The sequence below is a fragment of the Danio rerio genome, chromosome 13 (assembly GCF_049306965.1).
Source record: "Danio rerio strain Tuebingen ecotype United States chromosome 13, GRCz12tu, whole genome shotgun sequence".
In the NCBI taxonomy this organism is placed as follows: Eukaryota; Metazoa; Chordata; class Actinopteri; order Cypriniformes; family Danionidae; genus Danio; species Danio rerio.
The window spans coordinates 7,455,999-7,476,492 of record NC_133188.1 but is presented as its reverse complement, the minus strand read 5'-3'; the positions used below and the strand labels follow the sequence as shown (position 1 = coordinate 7,476,492).

The 20,494-nt window shown below is 36.4% G+C and overlaps 1 protein-coding gene across 2 annotated transcripts in view; it reads right to left on the bottom strand.

Moving 5' to 3' along the window:
• Positions 1-20,494, bottom strand: part of rps6ka2 (ribosomal protein S6 kinase, polypeptide 2) — a 93,917-nt gene that overhangs the window by 24,734 nt on the left and 48,689 nt on the right. For both annotated transcript variants that reach the window (XM_073920645.1, XM_694860.8), the window contains 6 exons: positions 13,033-13,139; positions 8,299-8,336; positions 8,051-8,193; positions 7,303-7,373; positions 7,010-7,098; positions 1,647-1,711 (listed from right to left, as the gene is read on the bottom strand). In XM_073920645.1, coding sequence (XP_073776746.1) covers positions 1,647-1,711; positions 7,010-7,098; positions 7,303-7,373; positions 8,051-8,193; positions 8,299-8,336; positions 13,033-13,139 — 513 coding nt within the window. The remainder of the gene's footprint in view (positions 1-1,646; positions 1,712-7,009; positions 7,099-7,302; positions 7,374-8,050; positions 8,194-8,298; positions 8,337-13,032; positions 13,140-20,494) is intronic.

Here is a 20,494-nt window from a genome sequence, read left to right as displayed (position 1 = left end):
TGGGTTTTTCTCTAAAGTTGTTACTCCACCTTGTTTAGAGTGTCATTATGGACATTTTATGTTATAACTAAAGTGGTTTAAACAATAGATCTGTGACAGCAGCTACAGTTTTGGGAAACACTCTTCACTACAATGCTTTTCCCAAACGATGCATTGTACTATGATAGTTCAGCCACAAGTTATATCATTATTTGTGAAATGCACCCCTGAACAGCACTGCAACCTACAATGGAATTAACTTACACAGTGAGTTAAATGGATTATCTGGAAGTTTTTCCATCAGTATTTTCATTTGTGATTTGCTAAAATTAAATTACCTCACTAAAATCATATAGCATTGTACTTATTATGTGGACTATTCTCACCAAATCACAACGATTATTAAAACCTTTATCATTTAAACAATTATCATCCTTGGTGAAGTATATTTCGGGAGCTATAATTTCTATTCATTTTCAACAGAAGCAGAAAAAGTTCAGCTGTGATGTTAACAGAGAAATTACAGACATAACATGCAAGTAGGAATTACGGTCATACAATCTTGACATGGAAAATGAAAGAAGCATTTTCTAACAAAATAGCTATCTCTAATGTGCTGATATGACTGACATGAGTCTCCATCTCTGGTGAGTTACATTCTTTTAAACCAGTCAAAATTACAATACGTTCAACATTTTAGTGCACAATAACATCTGAATAAAGATAATGCCATCACAGTAAATTCAAAATATCAATCTTGATTAGGGATGCAACGATTATAAATTTTGGTTGTACGAATACAGTTTAAGAAATAATCACAGTTTCACGGTTATCTCGATTGTTTGCATTAATTGATTTCAAAACCTACAAGTGTAAAACTAGTTTAAAATGATTTAAAATTTCGTTTTTTGTAGTTCGGGTCCAACTAAATATTTGTTGCCGTTCTAATAGTTTAAGTTTATTTAATTGAATATATAAAAATCAGTGGATATTATCAATGCATTTCTTGGGTAAAATTGCTCATTCAATATTTTTTTGGTAATTATCAGTGCACCGGCAAAAATAGACCCAGCGGCGAAACTATTGCAGCACTGCTGCTTCAACGACGCTCGCGCCACATGCTGACGCACTGCTTCTGCATGCAGTATGGAAGCTCAAATCTGTTAATCTTTCATCAGCACCATTATTTGTAACTTTAAGTGGATTTACAAATCTGTGTACTTTCCATTACTTCTTCCTCAAACTTTAGCCTTTTGCAATTCCCACGGTCGCAAAAGCCCCCTGTCATCTCAACTAGGTGCGCCTGAAAATAGTGAGCGCATTGTGTCACGTGCGCGTCCCTCCATTGGAAATAATGAACGAGCTTGCCTTAGTTGATAGCCTCAGTCATAGTTTATAGTTCCAGTGTGTGTGGTTATTAGTCTTGGTGTACAAACTAGTGCACAGTTGGCATAACTTTGTTTAGTTGCTGCAGTTTTGTTCCATGTAGAAACGTGATGTTGAGAAGCCTTTACGATTAATTAACCGTGACGAATTAAATCGCGGTTAATAGTGAAACCGGTAATCGTCGCATCCCTAATCTTGATGTAGTCTATTAGAATAGGGTTAGGGTTAATAAATACTATACACAACATATTTAAAATGAATTAAACAAGTTAAAAACTCACATTCCAGTCTATGGTTGCGAAAAATATATGCCGTTTGATTTCTTCAACTCCATCAGGTCCTGCGCCTGCAGAATAATCAGGAGACAAACATCCAATCAGATAACAGGATGCGTGGACATATCTCTTTTCCTTTTTAATTCTGTATGGGATGAAATGCCTCATAAAACAAACAACTAAAACCCATCTGTCACATAAAACTATTTAAAGGTTGAGATTCCCATGGAAGATCATTCTTTCTCTGAGTCAGACAACAGTTGAATGCATTGTGCTAAATCTCCTACAGATCATTGTCCCATCCTGCTTCCTATAGGTAACCTTTTAAAGCTCTAACAAATAGGGAATTTTACGTGCATAACCAAGGGCTCAGCGTTTGACTGGTTGGCGTAACTCGGTTAGCCGTGGGTGACAGATGCCAGAACATCTGGCAGCATAAAGCATCTTTCACCACTGAATACCTGTGAAGCTGTTTCCTGGGATTCTCCCGTATTTTATCATTCTGTTCCGCTATCATCCTGTACTTTCCCGTGTTTCTACCGTGTCTTTAATCTTTCTATAAAAGGTGGCAGTAACATCAACACAGCCGATCTCAAATGTGATATAATTCCAAGAGCTGTTCAAGAGAATTTAGCTTTCATTTTTTTCTTGAAAGCACTTTGAAATTATTATAAAAATTAAATTAATATAAAAATCCCTAAAAGATTGTCATCGCTTCTCCAGTGCAACCTTCATATCAATCAGTTTATGTAGTGGTTCATGACTGTCAAACGCGCTCCATAATAATAAAGAATCTGTTCCCCAATCTGCTGCTGTACATGCGATTTGAAAAGGAGAGAAATTAGACCTTGGATGTATGTTTAAACAGACAAATACACATAATAATATGTAAACATGACTGTATTGGTGTGTCTTATTTTAAACTCTACTAATTTTGTCTTAAATGAGCATAAACAGAAAGTAATCAAATACCTTCATTATAGTTCAGTAGTTCAATAGTTCATTACTTTAATCAGCTCAGAGATTCATTTGCTGATTTCTAGGGCCAGACGGAATCTGCGGATGTTTTTTGTTATTTCTGAGGAGAATTTTGGTAAAAGTCTGCAGTTTTCTGCAGAATTATTTTGGGAGTATCATAACTAAAACCTTAATATATAAAATAAAAAAGAATATCTTTTAAACTTTTATTTAATGTTTAAAATGCAAATGCAATTAGATTCACTTTATTTGGTAAATAAAGCAAGTTTGTCATAAAATATATTTAGTAAAAGACAGAAAACAATACTGTACGAACTACATTGTACATAAAATAGATGAATATTTTCACAGTAGCCAATAATATTACTGAAACTAATAATAAAAAACTGAATAAATACAGATTTACACACATTTACTCAAGTAAATAAACAGAATTAATGATGGGCTAAAAATCTGTGGAAAATCTGCAGAATTCTGCATGCACAGATTCCAGATTCCTACTGATCTCCAATAGACAACTATAGTAACTTCAAATCTAATTTTATTCTGCAGTGAATTACACAGGAAATATTTGATTTAATTTCTTTATATCAGGCCATTCATTTTAAAAGGCTACACTTTTTGTTTTAGTGGCAACTTGCAGGATTATCCTGAAATTTTACATCCCTATGTTGACAAGTACCACACTGATGGTGATCACGCCTCAGCTCTTTGGCTGTGAATTGTGTAGAGCACAACAACCAGGATCTGGAAGTAAAAACTGAGGACTAGAAATTGAGGTTCTTAGTCTATTTGTGTATATTTTTGCTGAACAATTGTGTCTAATAGCCAGTGGTGTAAAGTAACATATTACAACTGTTGCAAAGTTGCAAACTGTTGTAATTCAGCGTTCACCTGACTGGGATGTAAATACCCTCAAATTAAACCTGACAATCTGCAATTAATCAGTTAAACTCTTCTGTTATTTTGGGATTTCCGCTTGGATTTTGCCTACCCAATATTAAAAGCTTCCCAAATCCACATGCAGATGTGTAAATGCAAAAAATTGGACTCATTTTAAGGAAAACCCTTTGAATTTTTTATAAATCACAATTGAAAGTGTTTAAAATATCTGTATATGTTGAAAAAAATAGGCGCTTTTGTATTTTTTTTTTTTTTATAAACTCAAATTTGAAAGTCTACCTTTTAGGTTCTGTGTGGTCTAGATTGCTGTGATTATTTTTGGAGGTTCCTGCACATGTTTGTAATCATAGGGGAAAAAAATGTCTCTACCATAATCTATGCAAAAGTTATTGTATTCAAACTGATGAGAGGTGCTATACAAGCCACAGGGGTCGATCATTGTTTTCATATTTCACTATTCTTTTGTTTGATCAAACATAATTCACTGTGTTTGGACCACATCAGACATATAAAAGGATTACTTATGCACATCACCTCAAAAACAGAGGAGAATGGCCCTGAAGCACACAGCATAAGGTAAGAGATGACAGCTGTCTGTGCTATCTGGGGCTGCTTAGTGATCATAAATCTATTGCTTTCACTTCTGCGCCATGGAAACACGGCGATTCATTCGGCAACTGTTTGATATGTCAATATAATTCAGTAAAAAGTATGCGAGAACCGTATGAGCACCCGCAAGAGCTTTCATTTGAGCTATAACTTGTACATGTGTCATATGAAAAATATAAAAATGAACCAATGTAAAATACCTAGCTCAGGTATTCAAAATACTGTGTATTTAAGTGTAAATAACTTTTGTATGGTAAAATAAAAACCAAAGTGATGCAATGCTAGCCCTTTAAATTTTAAAGCGAAAGTCGATGATGTCACGGACCCGGTACCGGGTTTAACTGGTTAGAGCACATTTCAAATCCATTGTGTTGGTGTATAGAGCCAAACATGTTAGAATGTCCAAATAATTATGGACCTAACTGTCCATTTGGTCACCCCTATAACAGACGAATCATTCCATAGTGAATGCATAAATCCGTCTATGTGAGAAGAAATTCATTGTAAGTGTTTAAAAGATTCTTTTCCTTTTTAAATGGCTGTTTGTATCTAGATTTAGCCTAAAAATAAAGTCAAAAAGGATGCATGTTTTTTTTTATTTTATTTTTTAAAGTTTGACCTAAAGTATCCTCTGAAGTAGCTAAGCAGAGGTTAGCCTGCTCTAGGTCAGAATACACTAAATGTCCCTCAAAACACTGCAAGTTTAAATACGTTTTATAAATAAATTAGATTTATATAATTTAAATATATACAAAATTTGATTCACTGAAGCATGTCTTACACAGTCATTACAAAGTCATTTGTAAAAGTCAATCTCTCTCTAAACAAAACGAATAGTTTCTTTTTTCACTTCCAGAAAACCACTGTCATATTCTGGTGCACAACGCTATCACACCTCATTGAATATTCTAAGGTAACAAGTCTATAAAATGGATCCTTTTAATTTTAGCATTCAAACTATGTTAGCTGTCATATGAAAGTGAGTCAGGGCCTGGCTGGGGTGTATACAGCTAATCTGAGACAGAGGGATATTAAGCCACAGTCAACACAAGGTCTCGATGGCATTTATCTCTGCCTTATAAATTATGGATAAAATGAATCACCCAGCTAAATTCAATCCCATCTTTGACAAACATTCAGCAGCAGCGTCTAGAAGTCTGACTGCACTCATTAATACAGGAAAACATCTCTGGGTAAAATCAGATTCATTGTCACTGCTGCTGTCATAAGTACAATGTACAATTGCTTTATGCTTTGTTCAACTAAATGCAACACAAGCTCATTGGTAATACATGCTTCAACCTACATGTTTGAAAAACTACTGTAAAAAATGTTGGGGTTTACACAATTCCTTAATGCTGTCTCAACACAAATCGATTAAGTTATTAGGTAACTTAATCAATTTGACTAATTTAACATAATGTAAAACAATTAGGTTGTCCCCAAAACAACTTAAGAATTATGTTGTTTCAACTCATTTTAAATGAGTAGTTTGAACAACCAACATTTTAACATGTATGTTTGTAGCTAAAATGACAGGAAAGTATGATGCAAACAACTTTTGTTCAGTTTCACACTAATGATATTTACAGTGAGATATTATCAAAGGATAAAAGATTGTTTTGTGCAATTCTTGGCACTGCAGTACATACAAATACCACAAAACAACTTAACTATGATTTGTAATTAAATATATTTGTCTCTATCCCCATATAGACAACTTTTCTGTCGTGGTCAGTTTGCTCAGTATGTCACCTTGTATGGTTTTGGAAATGTGATGCAGAGCGCTTGGGTTCATGTTCCATAAAAGCAATGTAAAATCAAGGTAAAACTATGTGGTTGCAGCTCACTTTTCTCTTCTGTTTGTTTTTGAAAGCACTTTTGGTTGTGTTTAGATGGACATGGTTTACACGATGCTCAATTGGTACTAATGGGTCAAGGCAATGTTTTTCCAATCTTCTATTGTCCAATTTTGGTGAGCCTGTGTGAATTGTAGCCTCAGTTTCCTGTTCCCAGCTGACAAGAATGGCATTCAGTGTGGTCTTCTGCCTCAACGTTCGACGTGTTGTGTTTTAGAGATGCTCTTCTGCATACCTCGATTGTAACGAGTGGTTATTTCAGTTACTGTTGCCTTTCTATCAGCTAGAACCAGTCTCGCCATTCTCCTCTGACCTTTGGCATCAACAAGGCATTTGCACCCACAGAACTGCCGCTCACTGAATATTATCTCTTTTTTGGACCATTCTCTGTAAACCCTAGAGATGGCTGTATGTTAAAATCTCAGTAGATCTGCAGTTTCTGAAATACTCAGACAAGCCCGTCTGGCAGCAACAATCACGCTATGTTCAAAGTCACCTAAATCACCTTTCTTCCCCATTCTGATGCTCAGTTTGCAGCAGATCGTCTTGACCATGTCAATATGCCTAAATGCATTGAGTTGCTGCCATGTGATTGGCTGATTAGAAATGTGCGTTAACGAGCAGTTGGATAGGTGTGCCTAATAAAGTGGCCAATGAGTATATACAAAAATAACATATTTCTGATTCTCAAAAATCTTGACAGCGCCCTCTAGTGGATTTGTCAACAGAAACGTGCAACAAAACATATACTGTGCAATGTATTTTATGTTTTCACCTTGGCTGACTAAATGGGTAGCATATTTCATGTTCATATCACTGCTGAGGAAAACGAAATGGTTAAATGAGTGATTTGCTGGTTTTGGTCAAGTTTAATGGTTTAAAACTATCAAGCAGAACAACTGTTCAGATATTAATCAATTAAATCAGGCTAGGCATGCATGATGGTCTGATGGAGGATGGTTGAAGAGAAGTTGAATCATTTTTTTGGCAGTGTTTGGATGTGTTTGTTTGCTAGCCTACCTAATCTATTAGATGGGTTTCTTTTGAAGAGGGCCCTCAATAAACTCTGGACTTCTGGGCTAAGGAATTGCGGCATGCCCAGTTTTGCCCTGAGAAAAAAAAGGGAAAGAATTAAATCTGTTATTTATTTCTGAAAACAAATAAGCCTGTGATGCCCGGCCACAAACATCACTAATCATCTTTACAGATCCATTTATGAGGACAACTCCAGAATTATACATCCTTAACTAAAAAAAAGAAAGAAAGAACAGAGAATACCCTGGCAGAAAATGAAGAAGGACAACAATTCTTACTTGAGAATAAGTGCCATGGTCTCTTTGCGGTCTTTGCCTTGAAATGGCAGGGATCCAGTCAGCATTTCAAACTGAAGACAGAAACAGAAGCATCAGGCTCTGCTTTAGCAAGATTTTTTGGTTTTCTTTGAACAGATGATACAATAGAGAAATGTGTGTTCAGCATTGCTTCGCAGTATCAGCACACACTCCAGTCAGCGTGTGCAGTTATATAACACGTTCGCCAGCGAGTGAATTCATTTTAAGTCTGGCTTATGCAGTAGATATTTGGAAGTGTGCTAGTTTAATGAGCTGCAAGAGTGAACCCATCAAACATTAACTGAGAACTAGTTTAAACAAGCTCATTGAGTCTACATAGCTTAGAGTTATTTATATGTCCACGCCTTACTTATTTTTCATTTAAATTAATTTTTTAATGTTTATTGATAACACCCACTCAGTACAATCATACAATATTTCAAGTTACATTTGGATCTCAGTATGTGAACTTAAATCACATGCAATTCACATACATTTTTGCCATTTTCATTCATTCATTCATTTTCTTGTCGGCTTAGTCCCTTTATTAATCCGGGGTCGCCACAGCGGCATGAACCGCCGAGTACAAGTATTAAAATACATGAACTGTGCTTCATAATTTTGCTATGGGAACCCCACAGAGTTTAAACCATATTATTCTGCAGCCCCAGGCTAACATTATTTATGCTCATAACACCAAAACACTGCAGTGTTCACAGAGCCAACTTACCATTAAGACTCCAAAGGACCACCAGTCAGCGCTTTGAGTGTGACCTCGTCTATTGACCACCTCTGGGGCCATGTACTCAATGGTCCCACAGAACGAGTACGCTCGTTTGTCATGGTCGATTGCCTCTTTGCTCAGGCCGAAATCTGGCAGAGCAGAAAATATATTAAACCCTTCATTCCATGCTGCCTTTACTCGATGGAAAATGTAGAGGAACATGTGGAGAGACAAATAAACTAAATTCTGCTCACCTGTGATCTTTATGTGGCCTTCCTCATCAAGGAGAATGCTGGGAAATTGAAGAAATACTGAATTACATTTTGTTTATAATACTGTACACTGCACACAGAGCTAAAGCAAATACATTTGTTCTTTGCAAAAGTTTTCTATATCGCAAACACAACAGTAATCTGCTAGTGTTTGTGTTGCTTTGGGAGATCACAATAATTAACCCAGAACAATCCAATTGCAACAGAGAAATACTGGGAAATCTCTGTGGACTGATGGCATTTCATGCCGTCAGCTTTATAATCTTAAAATGTGAGTAAAATCACCTGTTCTGTCATCACTTTAGACATTCTGCTAGAGAATCATTCAAACACTACCTCAAAAGTGACGTTGGTGAATTAGTAACGACTTCTGCTGTTCTGATGTCACATGCAGATGCGAATGAAAGGCGGTAGAAAGTAGGATTTTTAGACTCTCCGTGTTTTTTATATACACAATTATGCCGTCGAACTGTTGTATAAACACAATATCACATAAGTACCAATGCGATATGGCTGTATATCATTATTGGTGGGACACTAAGGGCATACTCACACTATGTACAGTTGCCTTAAACCGGGAAGAAGCAAGCTTGTCCCCCTTCCCGTCTCCCCCAACGGCCCGCACTGACATTACATTCGGGCCTGTTCAGTTTAAGAAACGCTCTCGCTCAGCACAGTGGAGATTTCTTTAGTTATTTTGTTTTAGTCGTTTGGGATGCAGTGACACACAGTCAAATGTTTCGCAGAACAGATCAGCCACTTTTGATGCTCATAAACAATCATAAAGTCCTCGTGCTGCAGTAATTATGAGGTTTGCTAAAGGTCCATCTATCTATCTATCTATCTGTCTGTCTGTCTGTCTGTCTGTCTGTCCGTCCGTCCGTCCGTCCGTCCGTCTGTCCGTCCGACCGACCGACCGACCGACCGACCGACCAACCAACCAACCAACCAACCCAGGCTCATTCTGAAAATGGACGCTTCTGGAGACCATGAATTATATAGCCGGAGGTCCTTATGGCTGCATTTAATTTTTTTTAAGCGAATGCTACGGGGCGGTATGACGCCATTCCTTTTGCTGCTTACCGGCTGATCGATTATCTCTGTGTGGAGGGCTTTCCCGCTGCAACCAGTTTGTCTGGTTAGCTCGTCATATACGTCGGCGGACTTGAGGTGCAGAGAGGAGTTGACCACAGCGACGATGACAACCGGGTTCAAGTCTGGGGAAGAACGGTTCCAGAAATCAGATACGACAAAAACAGAATCCAAAAAATAAAAGTGAAAATAAAAGAGTGAGTAAAATCTGAAAACGTGATAAAAATCAGACGAGGGCTTTTCTTTTTCTAGACGGCTTTTGTAAACCGTTGGGATTAGGGAAGTAAGTGGGTGGGCGGGTCAATCGGTAAAATTGCTTGGGTTTAGAAAAGGAGGAGGGTGGGTCGGTCCACTGGCTGGTCGCCCAGTCAATCATTCAGTCATTCAGTCGGTCGACAGCGGCCTCAGGTGTGTTCACGCGAGAATAAAAACTGTGCAAATATGTACCTCCCGTAGACGTTTTTGGACATCCACGTACCCGGGACTACGTTTTCAGAATGAGCATGGGTTCGTTCTTTCTTTCTTTCTTTCTTTCTTTCTTTCTTTCTTTCTTTCTTTCTTTCAATCCATCCATCCACCTTTTTTTTCTCAAGTACACATATACTAATACAGAATATAAATGCAAAGTAAGTAATGAAATAAATGAGGTATGAGGTAAACACTGCATCTTGAGTTGACAAGATTGAGGATATATTTTCATAATAAAAGTAATGGTGCACTGTCCTTTGGATTGCCTTTGTCTATATGCCATAAATCACCTCTGACAGGTCTCAGAACAGCATGACCTTATGAGATATCGAGCCCTCCACTGAGACCTATTCTCAGACTAGCTCCATTTTCACCTCCTAGGACAAGAGCTAGAAGGAATATCTTACACCGAACTGAGTGTTCCTTTCATTATATCCAACAATGAATCTCTCAAAAGTGTGCAGATGAGCATGGCTTTGGCCTTTTGTTCGAGTGGATATGATATAGAGACAAACCCTGAAAGAGAATTACTGTAAGTGGGAGTACAGGAAGGATTTTATTAAGTGGATTTTAGTCATAAAACCACAGCTCAACAATAAGGTTGTCAGGCCAGTAGATCAGATGCTAGATGCAAGAGTGAAAGAACTTAAAATATATATAATATAATATAATATAATATAATATAATATAATATAATATAATATAATATAATATAACATAACATAACATAACATAACATAACATAACATAACATAATATAATATAATATAATATAATATAATATAATATAATATAATATAATACATGACATGACATGACATAATATAATATAATTATTATAATATAATATAATATAATATAATATAATATAATATAATATAATATAATATAATATAATATAATATAATATAATATAATATAATATAATATAATATAACATGATATGATATGATATAATATAATATAATATAATATAACATAACATAACATAACATGACATGACATGACATGACATAATATAATATCTGACATAATATAATATAATATAATATAATATAATATAATATAATATAATATAATATAATATAACATAATATAATATAATATAATATAATATAATATAATATAAAGGGCGACACAGTGGCGCACTAGGTAGTGCTGTCGCCTCACAGCAAGAAGGTCGCTGGTTCGACCCTCGGCGTTTCTGTGTGAAGTTTGCATGTTCTCCCTGCGTTCGCATGGGTACTCCGGTTTCCCCCACAGTCCAAAGACATGCGGTAAAGGTGAATTGGGTAGGCTAAATTGTCAGTAGTGTATGAGTGTGTGTGTGTGTGTGTGTGTGTGTGTGTGTGTGTGTGTGTGTGGATGGATGTTTCCCAGAGATGGGTTGCGGCTGCAAGGGTATCCGCTGCGTAAAAATGTGCTGGATAAGTTGGTGGTTCATTCCGCTGTGGCGACCCTAGATTAATAAAAGGGACTAAGCTGACAACATAATGAATGAATGAATATAATGTAATACATTTAGTTTACATTTTACAGTTCTGAAGATATTATTATATTCTGTATGAGAACATCCTAATATTGTTAAATTTATTAGTCTACTTATGTGGATGTCTTTTAAAATACTTAACATACTATATTTTTAACACTTTGACAATGTAAAAGCTTAATGATGAATGTCTTTTTTTTTTTTTAGCATATATGTCTTTATGGCAGGGGTGTCAAACTCAATTCCTGGAGGGCCGAAGCCCTGCACAGTTTAGTTCCAACCCTGCTCCAACACACTTACCTGTAGGTTTCAAACAAGCCTGAAGGACTCAATTAGTTTGATCAGGTGTGTTTAATTAGGGTTGGAACTAAACTGTGCAGAGCTGCGGCCCTTTTGGAACTGAGTTTGACACCTGTGCTCTATGGCCTAGATTATTTGGTGATAAACCTGTAATATATTCATTAATAGTTTTTTTTTTTTTCGTTTGGATCAGAGGTATCCTATAAAAGTACAAGTTTAGTGGTGTATGTCTACTGAAGCATTTTCATGCAAATAAACATGCCAGCGCTCATTCAAATAGAAAGTGATTCTGCAACGCTGTGTTTAACTCAGAGTTGAACATTCTCCAACTCTTGCCACATTTAAATGATTACTGAATGCACAGTGATTTGAGTGAAATGGACACTCAGTATCTCATCACATCAACGGTGGCATTCTAAAGTATCTTATGTTAAAAATTGCAACATTTATTTGATCAAAATACAATAAAATATAGCCAATTATTAAATTAACTTTTCAATATTCATTCATTCATTCATTCCCTTTTCTGCTTAGTCCCTTTATTCATCTGGGGTCGCCACAGCGGAAGGAACTGTCAATTTATCTAGCATATGTTTTACGCAGCGGATGCCCTTCCAGCTGCAAACCATCACTGGGAAACATCCACACACACATACACTACGGACAATATAGCTTACCCAATAGCGTATGTTTTTGGACTTGTGGGGGAAACCGGAGCACCAGGTGGAAACCCACGCAAACACAGGGAGAACATGCAAACTTCACACAGTAAAACACATATGTAGAAACAAAACAAGTTTAGAACAAGTAGGGATAAGTTAATGATGACAGAAATGTATTTATTTATTTAATAATTTATGTAAATGAACTATTCCTTTAAGACATTTTTTTCTATGTGCATGATCAGTATGCCTTGACATGTTTGAAACTCTCAAACCAGAATAATTCTTATTGTTGAGCTGTATCCATTTCAGTCCAGGGAAAGAGATAAAGCTTTGACAGGCACTCAGAGCCAAAGGACACAGAGCAGATGCTGCAGTAACTGCACCGAAGAACCGGCACAGGGAACTCTGAGAATTGTTGCATCACCCAGTTTGAACCTCTGAATTATGACTGTAATTACATCAGAGTTTCACAGAGTTCTCTTGACTCTAATCCAGACGTGGATTATACCGCTGCTTGAAAATGTACGACTTAAGCTCTCCTGAACATTTTGTCCAATCCGCGTTATCATCACGGTCACATCAAGGTCACTCCTGTGACCTTACAGGCATGAGGTCATTATATAGGGCATTTAAGTGGGCTACACTGTAAATTAGAACACAGGATCACTATTTACTGATAATACATAAGGGGTCTGGACTTACTTCTCTGGTTTTAGATCCCGATAGATGATGCCCAGACTATGAAGATGATCCAAAGCCAATGCTAGCTCAGCCAGATAGAACTTCACATCTTCCTCCGTAAACATTACCTAGAGAGACAAATATATAACGCAAATAACTTATTTTTCATCAAATTATTATTATTATTTAAATAAAGAAATTCAAATCCCTTTAGAATTTTGTTATGTTAATTATCCCACACATTACGTGATATGAACATAAATCAAGCAGTTTATTGAGGGGAGATGTTTTTTTTTTTTTTTTTTTTTGGAAATCTTTTGTTTGGCTGGTGAAAAATAAATCCCATTGATTTACACTGAAGGACATGAACTACTATAGAGACTTGTGGGTATATATTCATCTTCATGTGTGTGTAAAGCACCACGTAACTTTAAAGTACCACCATAACATGACTTACTATGGATTTTAACAACTAAACTGGCTGTTGCACACTAAGGTACCATTAGGTAACATTGGCTTTTGCGTTAGCCAATGGATTGAAACACTTTTGCGCTTTACCTGTAGATAAATCTCTCTCAACCATTAGACTTTTCCTCAATGTGAAACCACGCCATACCTTACTGCTTTAAAGGACCTCTTTACTTTCATAAGGGGGTTAATCACAGTTGTGTGGCAACAGTTTATGAATATAGCGTCTAATAGTAAAAAGTAATTAATTCAAATAATTAATTAATTAATTCAAATAATAAATAATATAAAAACAGAAAAAAAAACAAAAGTTATTATTTTTTCTGCATAAAAAAAAAAAACACTACCTCCATGCATTCTTTATGTCGGGGGACTTTTTTCAGTTTATTTATGACAATTGTACATTTGTTTAATATTATTACTAGCAGTATTATTTATTATATGCATATTATTCATTCATTCATTCATTTTTAAAGGCAGGGGGCAGCAGTCTTAGAAGAGAACTCTGGTTATTTATAGTGAGTGAGGAATCATCTGATTGGCGAATCAATCATGAGCTGATGTGGGACTAGCTGTGATCAATCATAAGCAAGTGATCTTCTCACTTGGAGTTATTAGTTTATAAATAAACTTCACAAAGTGGATTCGGACATGCCCTTAATGGTTTTGCGCCATGCACTTTAGACTTTACCCCTAGATTGTTAAATAGAGCCCTAGAAACAGGCAATTTTGAAGAGTTATAAAAAAATTATTTGAGGTGTATTTTGCGCTGAAACTTCACATACACATAGTGGTGGATGAGGAAATTCCCTCCAATGTGTGAAGCGCTTTGAGTGTTCAGAAAAGCAACATATAAATGTAAGGAATTAATATCATTATTATTTTTATTATTATTATTATACACACTAGCGACATCAGAGACTTATATTACATCTTGTAAAATGGGGTATCATAGAGCGCCTTTAACGGAAATACTAGGTAATTAAAAATAAGATATTTTTGTTAATGGGATAATTTACGCTCATGCCACAAATAAACCAGGATATTTCTTTAATGCTGAACCTGTCCAGCAACAGATCTTTAATAAAACTGCTAGCGCTCTTCAATTTGAAAGACCAAAAAAAAAAAAAACCCTGCTCTTTTCACAGCTAATTTTAATCTCCAGGAGATTTATTTAGAGCGTGTAGAGAGCATCAGTGGATAGACGGTGCCATATTGAGGAGAGTAGATTGGCGTAACAAGTTCCAGCCAGGAGAGCAGCAGCTGTTGCAGCCAGATGAGAGATTTGAGCACCAGTGGTAATTAATTTATGTCTCACTTCGCAAGCAGGGCTCTGCACAAAAAATCACGATTAAATCAAGAGAACAAATCTATCTGTTAAAGTCCTCCAGTTTCAATTTAACTTCACACGTTACAGAGAGAGATTAGTCATAGTATGTAAATGTGCAGGAGTTTATTTTTAGATTTTATTTTTGGGTATTTTTGCCTGTATTATGATAGAACAGTATGTTTCACACACTTAGGATTAAACAACAAAACCGGTCACTGTCAGCAAGGTACACTTTTGTAATTGTGGTGGCACAGTGGCTCAGTGGTTAGCACTGCAAGAAGGACTCTGGTTAGAGTCCCGGCTGGTCCAGTTGGCATTTCTATGTGGAGTATGCTTGTTATCCCTGTGTTTGCATGGGTTTCCCCCACAGTCCAAAGACATGTGCTATAGGTGAATTGGATGAACTAAATTGGCTGTAGTGTATAAATGTGTGTGTATATAAGAGTGTACTAGTGTTTTCCAGTACTGGGTTTCGGCTGGAAGGGCATTCGCTGCTTAAAACATATGCCGGAGTTGGCAGTTCATTCAGCCGTAGCAACCCCTAATAAATAAGGGACTACGTCTGTGGAAAATTAATATATGAAGTTCATAATCAGAACGTAATGCCTCACAGTTCAGTACAGTATGGTTTGGTCACATTGATCAAGCTTGGGTTTCTAATGGTAGACTGTTAGAAGGAACAGTCTTTGCCAGATTGTTGCTATCAATATCATTCTCCCTCGAAGGATAAAGCCGTGTGGGTCATTCCACATATCAAGTCTTTGGTGAACTCAAGTTCTTTATTTCAGATATGAACATGTGGCAGGTGCACACAAATACAGAGAGAAAGTGGCACCACTCGTGATTTTCATGCATTTGTAGACAACCTCATAAACAACAATAAAGTACAAGCAGTACAGCAGATTTTGCTCTTGCTTCATGGCATGTAGCTGTTTGTCACAAGATGACAAGTTTTTTTTTGAGCTCAAGTTTCATTGCTGCTCATCGTCACTGTATTATTATGGTGTCATGTCTAGGCTGTAAATATAAAAATGTTGCTTCCTGTGTTGTCATTCCCCTGGCTTGTGGCACACACTGTTGACAATTCCCTATAGTGAAACCAAAGAGCGTTCAGCTGCGAGTCTAGCTACCCTTTAGGTACCCTTAAGGAAAGGTGCCAAAATAAAAGAGGTATGGTATGTTTCCCATTTATGGCATTTTCAAAAGTGGAAACAGACATAAATGCGTACCATATTGTACTGTACTGAACCGAACTATACCGCTCAGTGGAAATGGACAATTAGTAGCAAACAAATTAATACCTAAAAAGTAGAAATGTTTACTGCTTAATTGCTCCTCAGTGGTTTCAAATTTGTATGAATTCCTCATTCGGTTGAAGACAAAAGAATATATTTTGAAAAAAACTAAAATCCTCTAACCACTGACTTGCATAATAGACAAAAAAATAATAAATAAATAATTAAAAAAACACTACGGAAGTCAATGGTTCTTCGAAATATCTTCTTTTGTGTTCAGCAGATGAAGAACATTTTTGAGAGGACAATCCATTTAAAGGTATATGTCCAAAACCAAGATAAAAACAAAACAAAAAGAAAGAAACTCATAAAGTTTGGAACCACTGTGCGTGAGGGTGAGCAAGTTTTGGTGACATATTTAAAGGTGTACTGTACAATGTGCTGTACTTTTAAGATCAGAGGTAGACTTATAATTTCGGGGCCCCGAAACAATCTCATGTATGGGGCCCTAGCATTGAACCTTAACACACTCTCTTTCACTATAGATTTTTTTTTTTCTAAATTCGTTTTTTTCCTGTAGATTTTAATGTAGATTGATTGTAAATGCTGCATGGAGGAGCGGAGAGCATGAGACTTGATTCCTGTGATGTTCCAGGGACAGACGAGGCTTTGCTGAGGTTCCGCTTCCAGCCTCCGGCACCAGCTCTGCACAAGACATTTGGCCAGAGGAGAAATAGTCGTGCCCAACTGAGCCTGGTTTCTTTCAAGGTTTTTTAAATTCTTCACTTTCGCCAATTGGTGAAGTTTTTTCCTCGCCGCTGTCGTCACTGGCTTGCATGGCTTATCTTTTAGTTATTAAGCATGGACATTTAAAGGACTGGCTTGCATGAATCTAATAGCGATTATTAAACCATACTGAACTGAGCTAAACTGAACTTAACTTAAACACTGAAAACTGAACTACACTGAAAAAAATTATTTAAAGATGATTCCTTGGATTTACTCAATTTTTTTACGTTAAGTGGTTGTAAACAATTTATTTGTGTTGAATTTAAACAAACAAATTAAGTTGAACATAATTAAACTTAATTTGTTTGTTTAAATTCAACACAAATAAATTGTTTGCAACAGTTCTGCATGCAACACTTTTTTCAGTGTACACTGTTTCAATTTAGTTCTATGTGAAGCTGCTTTGACACAATCTACATTTTAAAAGCGCTATAGAAATAAAGGTGAATTGAATATACTGCATGTTAAAAAAATATTTCAAGTCGAACCTTTATCTTTTTAATGTAAAATTAAATACAATAAGTTCACAAACTATGCACAGTAAATAAGCCACATTTGTGATTTAGATTTTAATATTTGCATGTGCAGTACAGAAGGAACATTCCACTATTCGTGGGGGTCCCTGATTTTAAAAAGAAGTAATAACATTAAAATCTTAATGGTTATAGACAGATTTTACAACATATGATAGAAAATTTATAAAAGAGCTACATGATTAATATAGGTATCTTGGCAGTGGTCGAGACCCCCTCATTCCCCAGAGCCCTAAGCGGCTTCGTTATTGGTTAAGTCCGTCCCTGCTTAAGGTACCAACGAGAATCTGTCTGAACAACAATGTACCTTTTGAAAACATACCACCCCAGATTGTACCTTTATTTCTGAGAGTGCAGGTGAGTGAAGCTTTAGAGAGAGGTGGCTGTGATCGGGAAAGGTCTGCAAGGCGGGATGTCTGTGGTGCAATGGCGCGATATATATAGTTGCACTATACTCCCGACTAGGCTAATGATTCAGACATGGTTTGTCCCTTATTTAAAGTAACCTGAAGTTGCTCTAACTTATTTCATTGTTCATCTTATCACCAGATATTTATTGCATCCTACACCAGCTTTCTGTGTGAATATAAATTAGGACCACACAGTACAGGATACTGCACTTAAGTTATTAAATTAGGCCTCTATACAGCTGTAAAGCTTTCTGTGAGTTATTTTTACTAAAACAAAAATATAGTAAGAAATACTTCCCTTTAAGTATTACAAGTAAAGCGGTGTGCTCCAAAACAATCACAGCATTTGATTTTGGTACTGAAATTTTAAAAACGTCTATTTCCTGATAACATTTAAGCAATGTTGAGTTTGAGCACGCGTTCATAAACTCTGCTGATTTGCTGTGATAATAAATGTGATTGGCTAAGCTCATCAGTTCACCTCTGTAATACAAATACAGGTACACTGGAGCTGTTTGAAGCCATAAAGATCAGTTGATGTATTAACGGATCACTCATATGTCAGCTCATAAACAGAGCTTTAAACAGCTCCAGTGTCTAAATCTGTGTTTGCGCTCGGTAAACAGCAGTGCGTGAAAATCCCAATAGATCATCAGTTTCTGAAAATACCTGTCTGGCACCAACAAACATGCCACGTTCAAAGTCACTTAAATCACGTTTCTTTCCCCATTCTGATGCTTGGTTTGAACTGCAGCAGATCGTCTTGACCATGTCTAGATCCCTAAATGCATTGAGTTGCTGCCATGTGATTGGCTGATTAGAAATTTGCATTAATGAGCAGTTGGACAAGAGAATCTAATAAAGTGGCCAATGGGTGTAAATAAAAAATAATAATAATACTGGCTATTAAAACAAATTGAATGGGGACTGAATGGGGCCGTTTAATACTATGGGCCCTATCATACACCCGGCGCAGTGTGGCGCAAGACGCGGCGCAATAGTCTTTTGGTAGTTTCAGCTTGGCGCAAGAGTCGTTTTGAGGCGTTGCGCTACGTTGTTTAAATAGCAAATGCATTAGCGCTCATATGTGCGCCCATAGGCGTTCTGGTCTAAAAAGGAAGGCGTTCTGAGGCGGACCGCTGGCGCGTTGCTATTTTGAGAAACTATAATAGAATTTTCATTAGACCAAAACAAACCCGGTCTAAACTCCGGCGCAGAGTTGCGCCTCGCTTACACACTGTTTAAGGCAAATATCTTTACATATGAAAAAATTTAAATATTAAGGATATATATATATATAGGATATAATAAGAATAGATATAGGATATAAATATAAAGGATTAAAATATTACAAAACATATTATTTTCTAGCCTACATAAATATGAAAAATCACTGCTTTATGCCTTCATCTCGGGAGGCTTTTTCAGTTCATTCATAACAATTTGCTTTTGTATAATGTTATTATTATTATTAGCAGTATTATTTAATATATCCATATTTATATTTGTTTTATTAAAAACAAGCTTAGATTTGCCCACCTGTCAGGTTTTAGACCATATGGGGCATGGCAGGTGTATTTGGAAATAACTCAGTATTTTGGCCACACTTGGTCATTATTGTTCATTTATTCATTTGCTGGAAATTAGAACTGAATTTAGAAATAGTTTTGAAACAAATCTTTGCGCTTAACAAACGAAATTAATTATTTATAGGCTAATTGATGTCTGTGCGTAAAGGTTTCCCTATCCAAGAGCGAAAGTGAAAGTAGATCCATAATCTCTCATTCTCACGCAGTAGATGTTCTGTTTAACAGTTTTCTGTTAAAAAACTGTCAACTGTTAACTGTTTGCTTGTGAAATGCTCATTTTTTCCACTTAGACTTACTTTGCGTCCTGTAAATAGCGAATGCACTCTTGGCGCGACGCAGCTGGGTCTAAAAGGGAATGGGAGATGAGACTCTAATTGGTTTATTCTCAAAACACACCTTTAACTCATTAAGAAAATAAACTCAACCCTTTAAACCCATGCGCTTTGGCGCAAAGCGCATTTTCCCGTCCGTAAATTAGCAAAAATGCGTTCTGACATGCCCTGAAAGCGTTTGCACCCTGCGCCCTGGACCGTCAAAATAGAGCCCTATATGTGTATGCCCTGTGCTCACATTTTACTAGAAATTGCATCAACACACTGTATAACACTACATGTTTTAAGGCATTTGAAGGGTAATAAAAAAAAAACTGTTACCAGAACGGGGAATAAAATAATTCTAAGTTCTTTTTTATTACCTGTCAGTGATTGATAGATTCAGTCACCTTGAGCTGACTGAAATTACTTAACACATAATTTTCAGTTTCTAAAATTACAGTAGTTCATTTATACCCCAAAGAGATCTGGGGCAATTGGTTTCAACAATTCATCTCTACATAATCTTGTTATTCTAAAGTAAAATGACCTTTATGATGTAAAATGACACAAAAATGGCCACAAGCAATTAATAAGCACAGCTATCTCTACAAAACCAGAACAAAGACAGAACAATGTGACTGATGAAGAGTGACATGCGCAATAACCCGAGACAGGTGGAGAAGATGAGTTATTTTGATGAGCGAAAGAGCATGGCCAATGAGTCACATTAATCAATGTCTGAAGGAAACGTCTGCTCCAGATAAGCGCAGGACTGTTTTCAATGGGGAAGACATTCCTCTAACTGGGTTATAGTC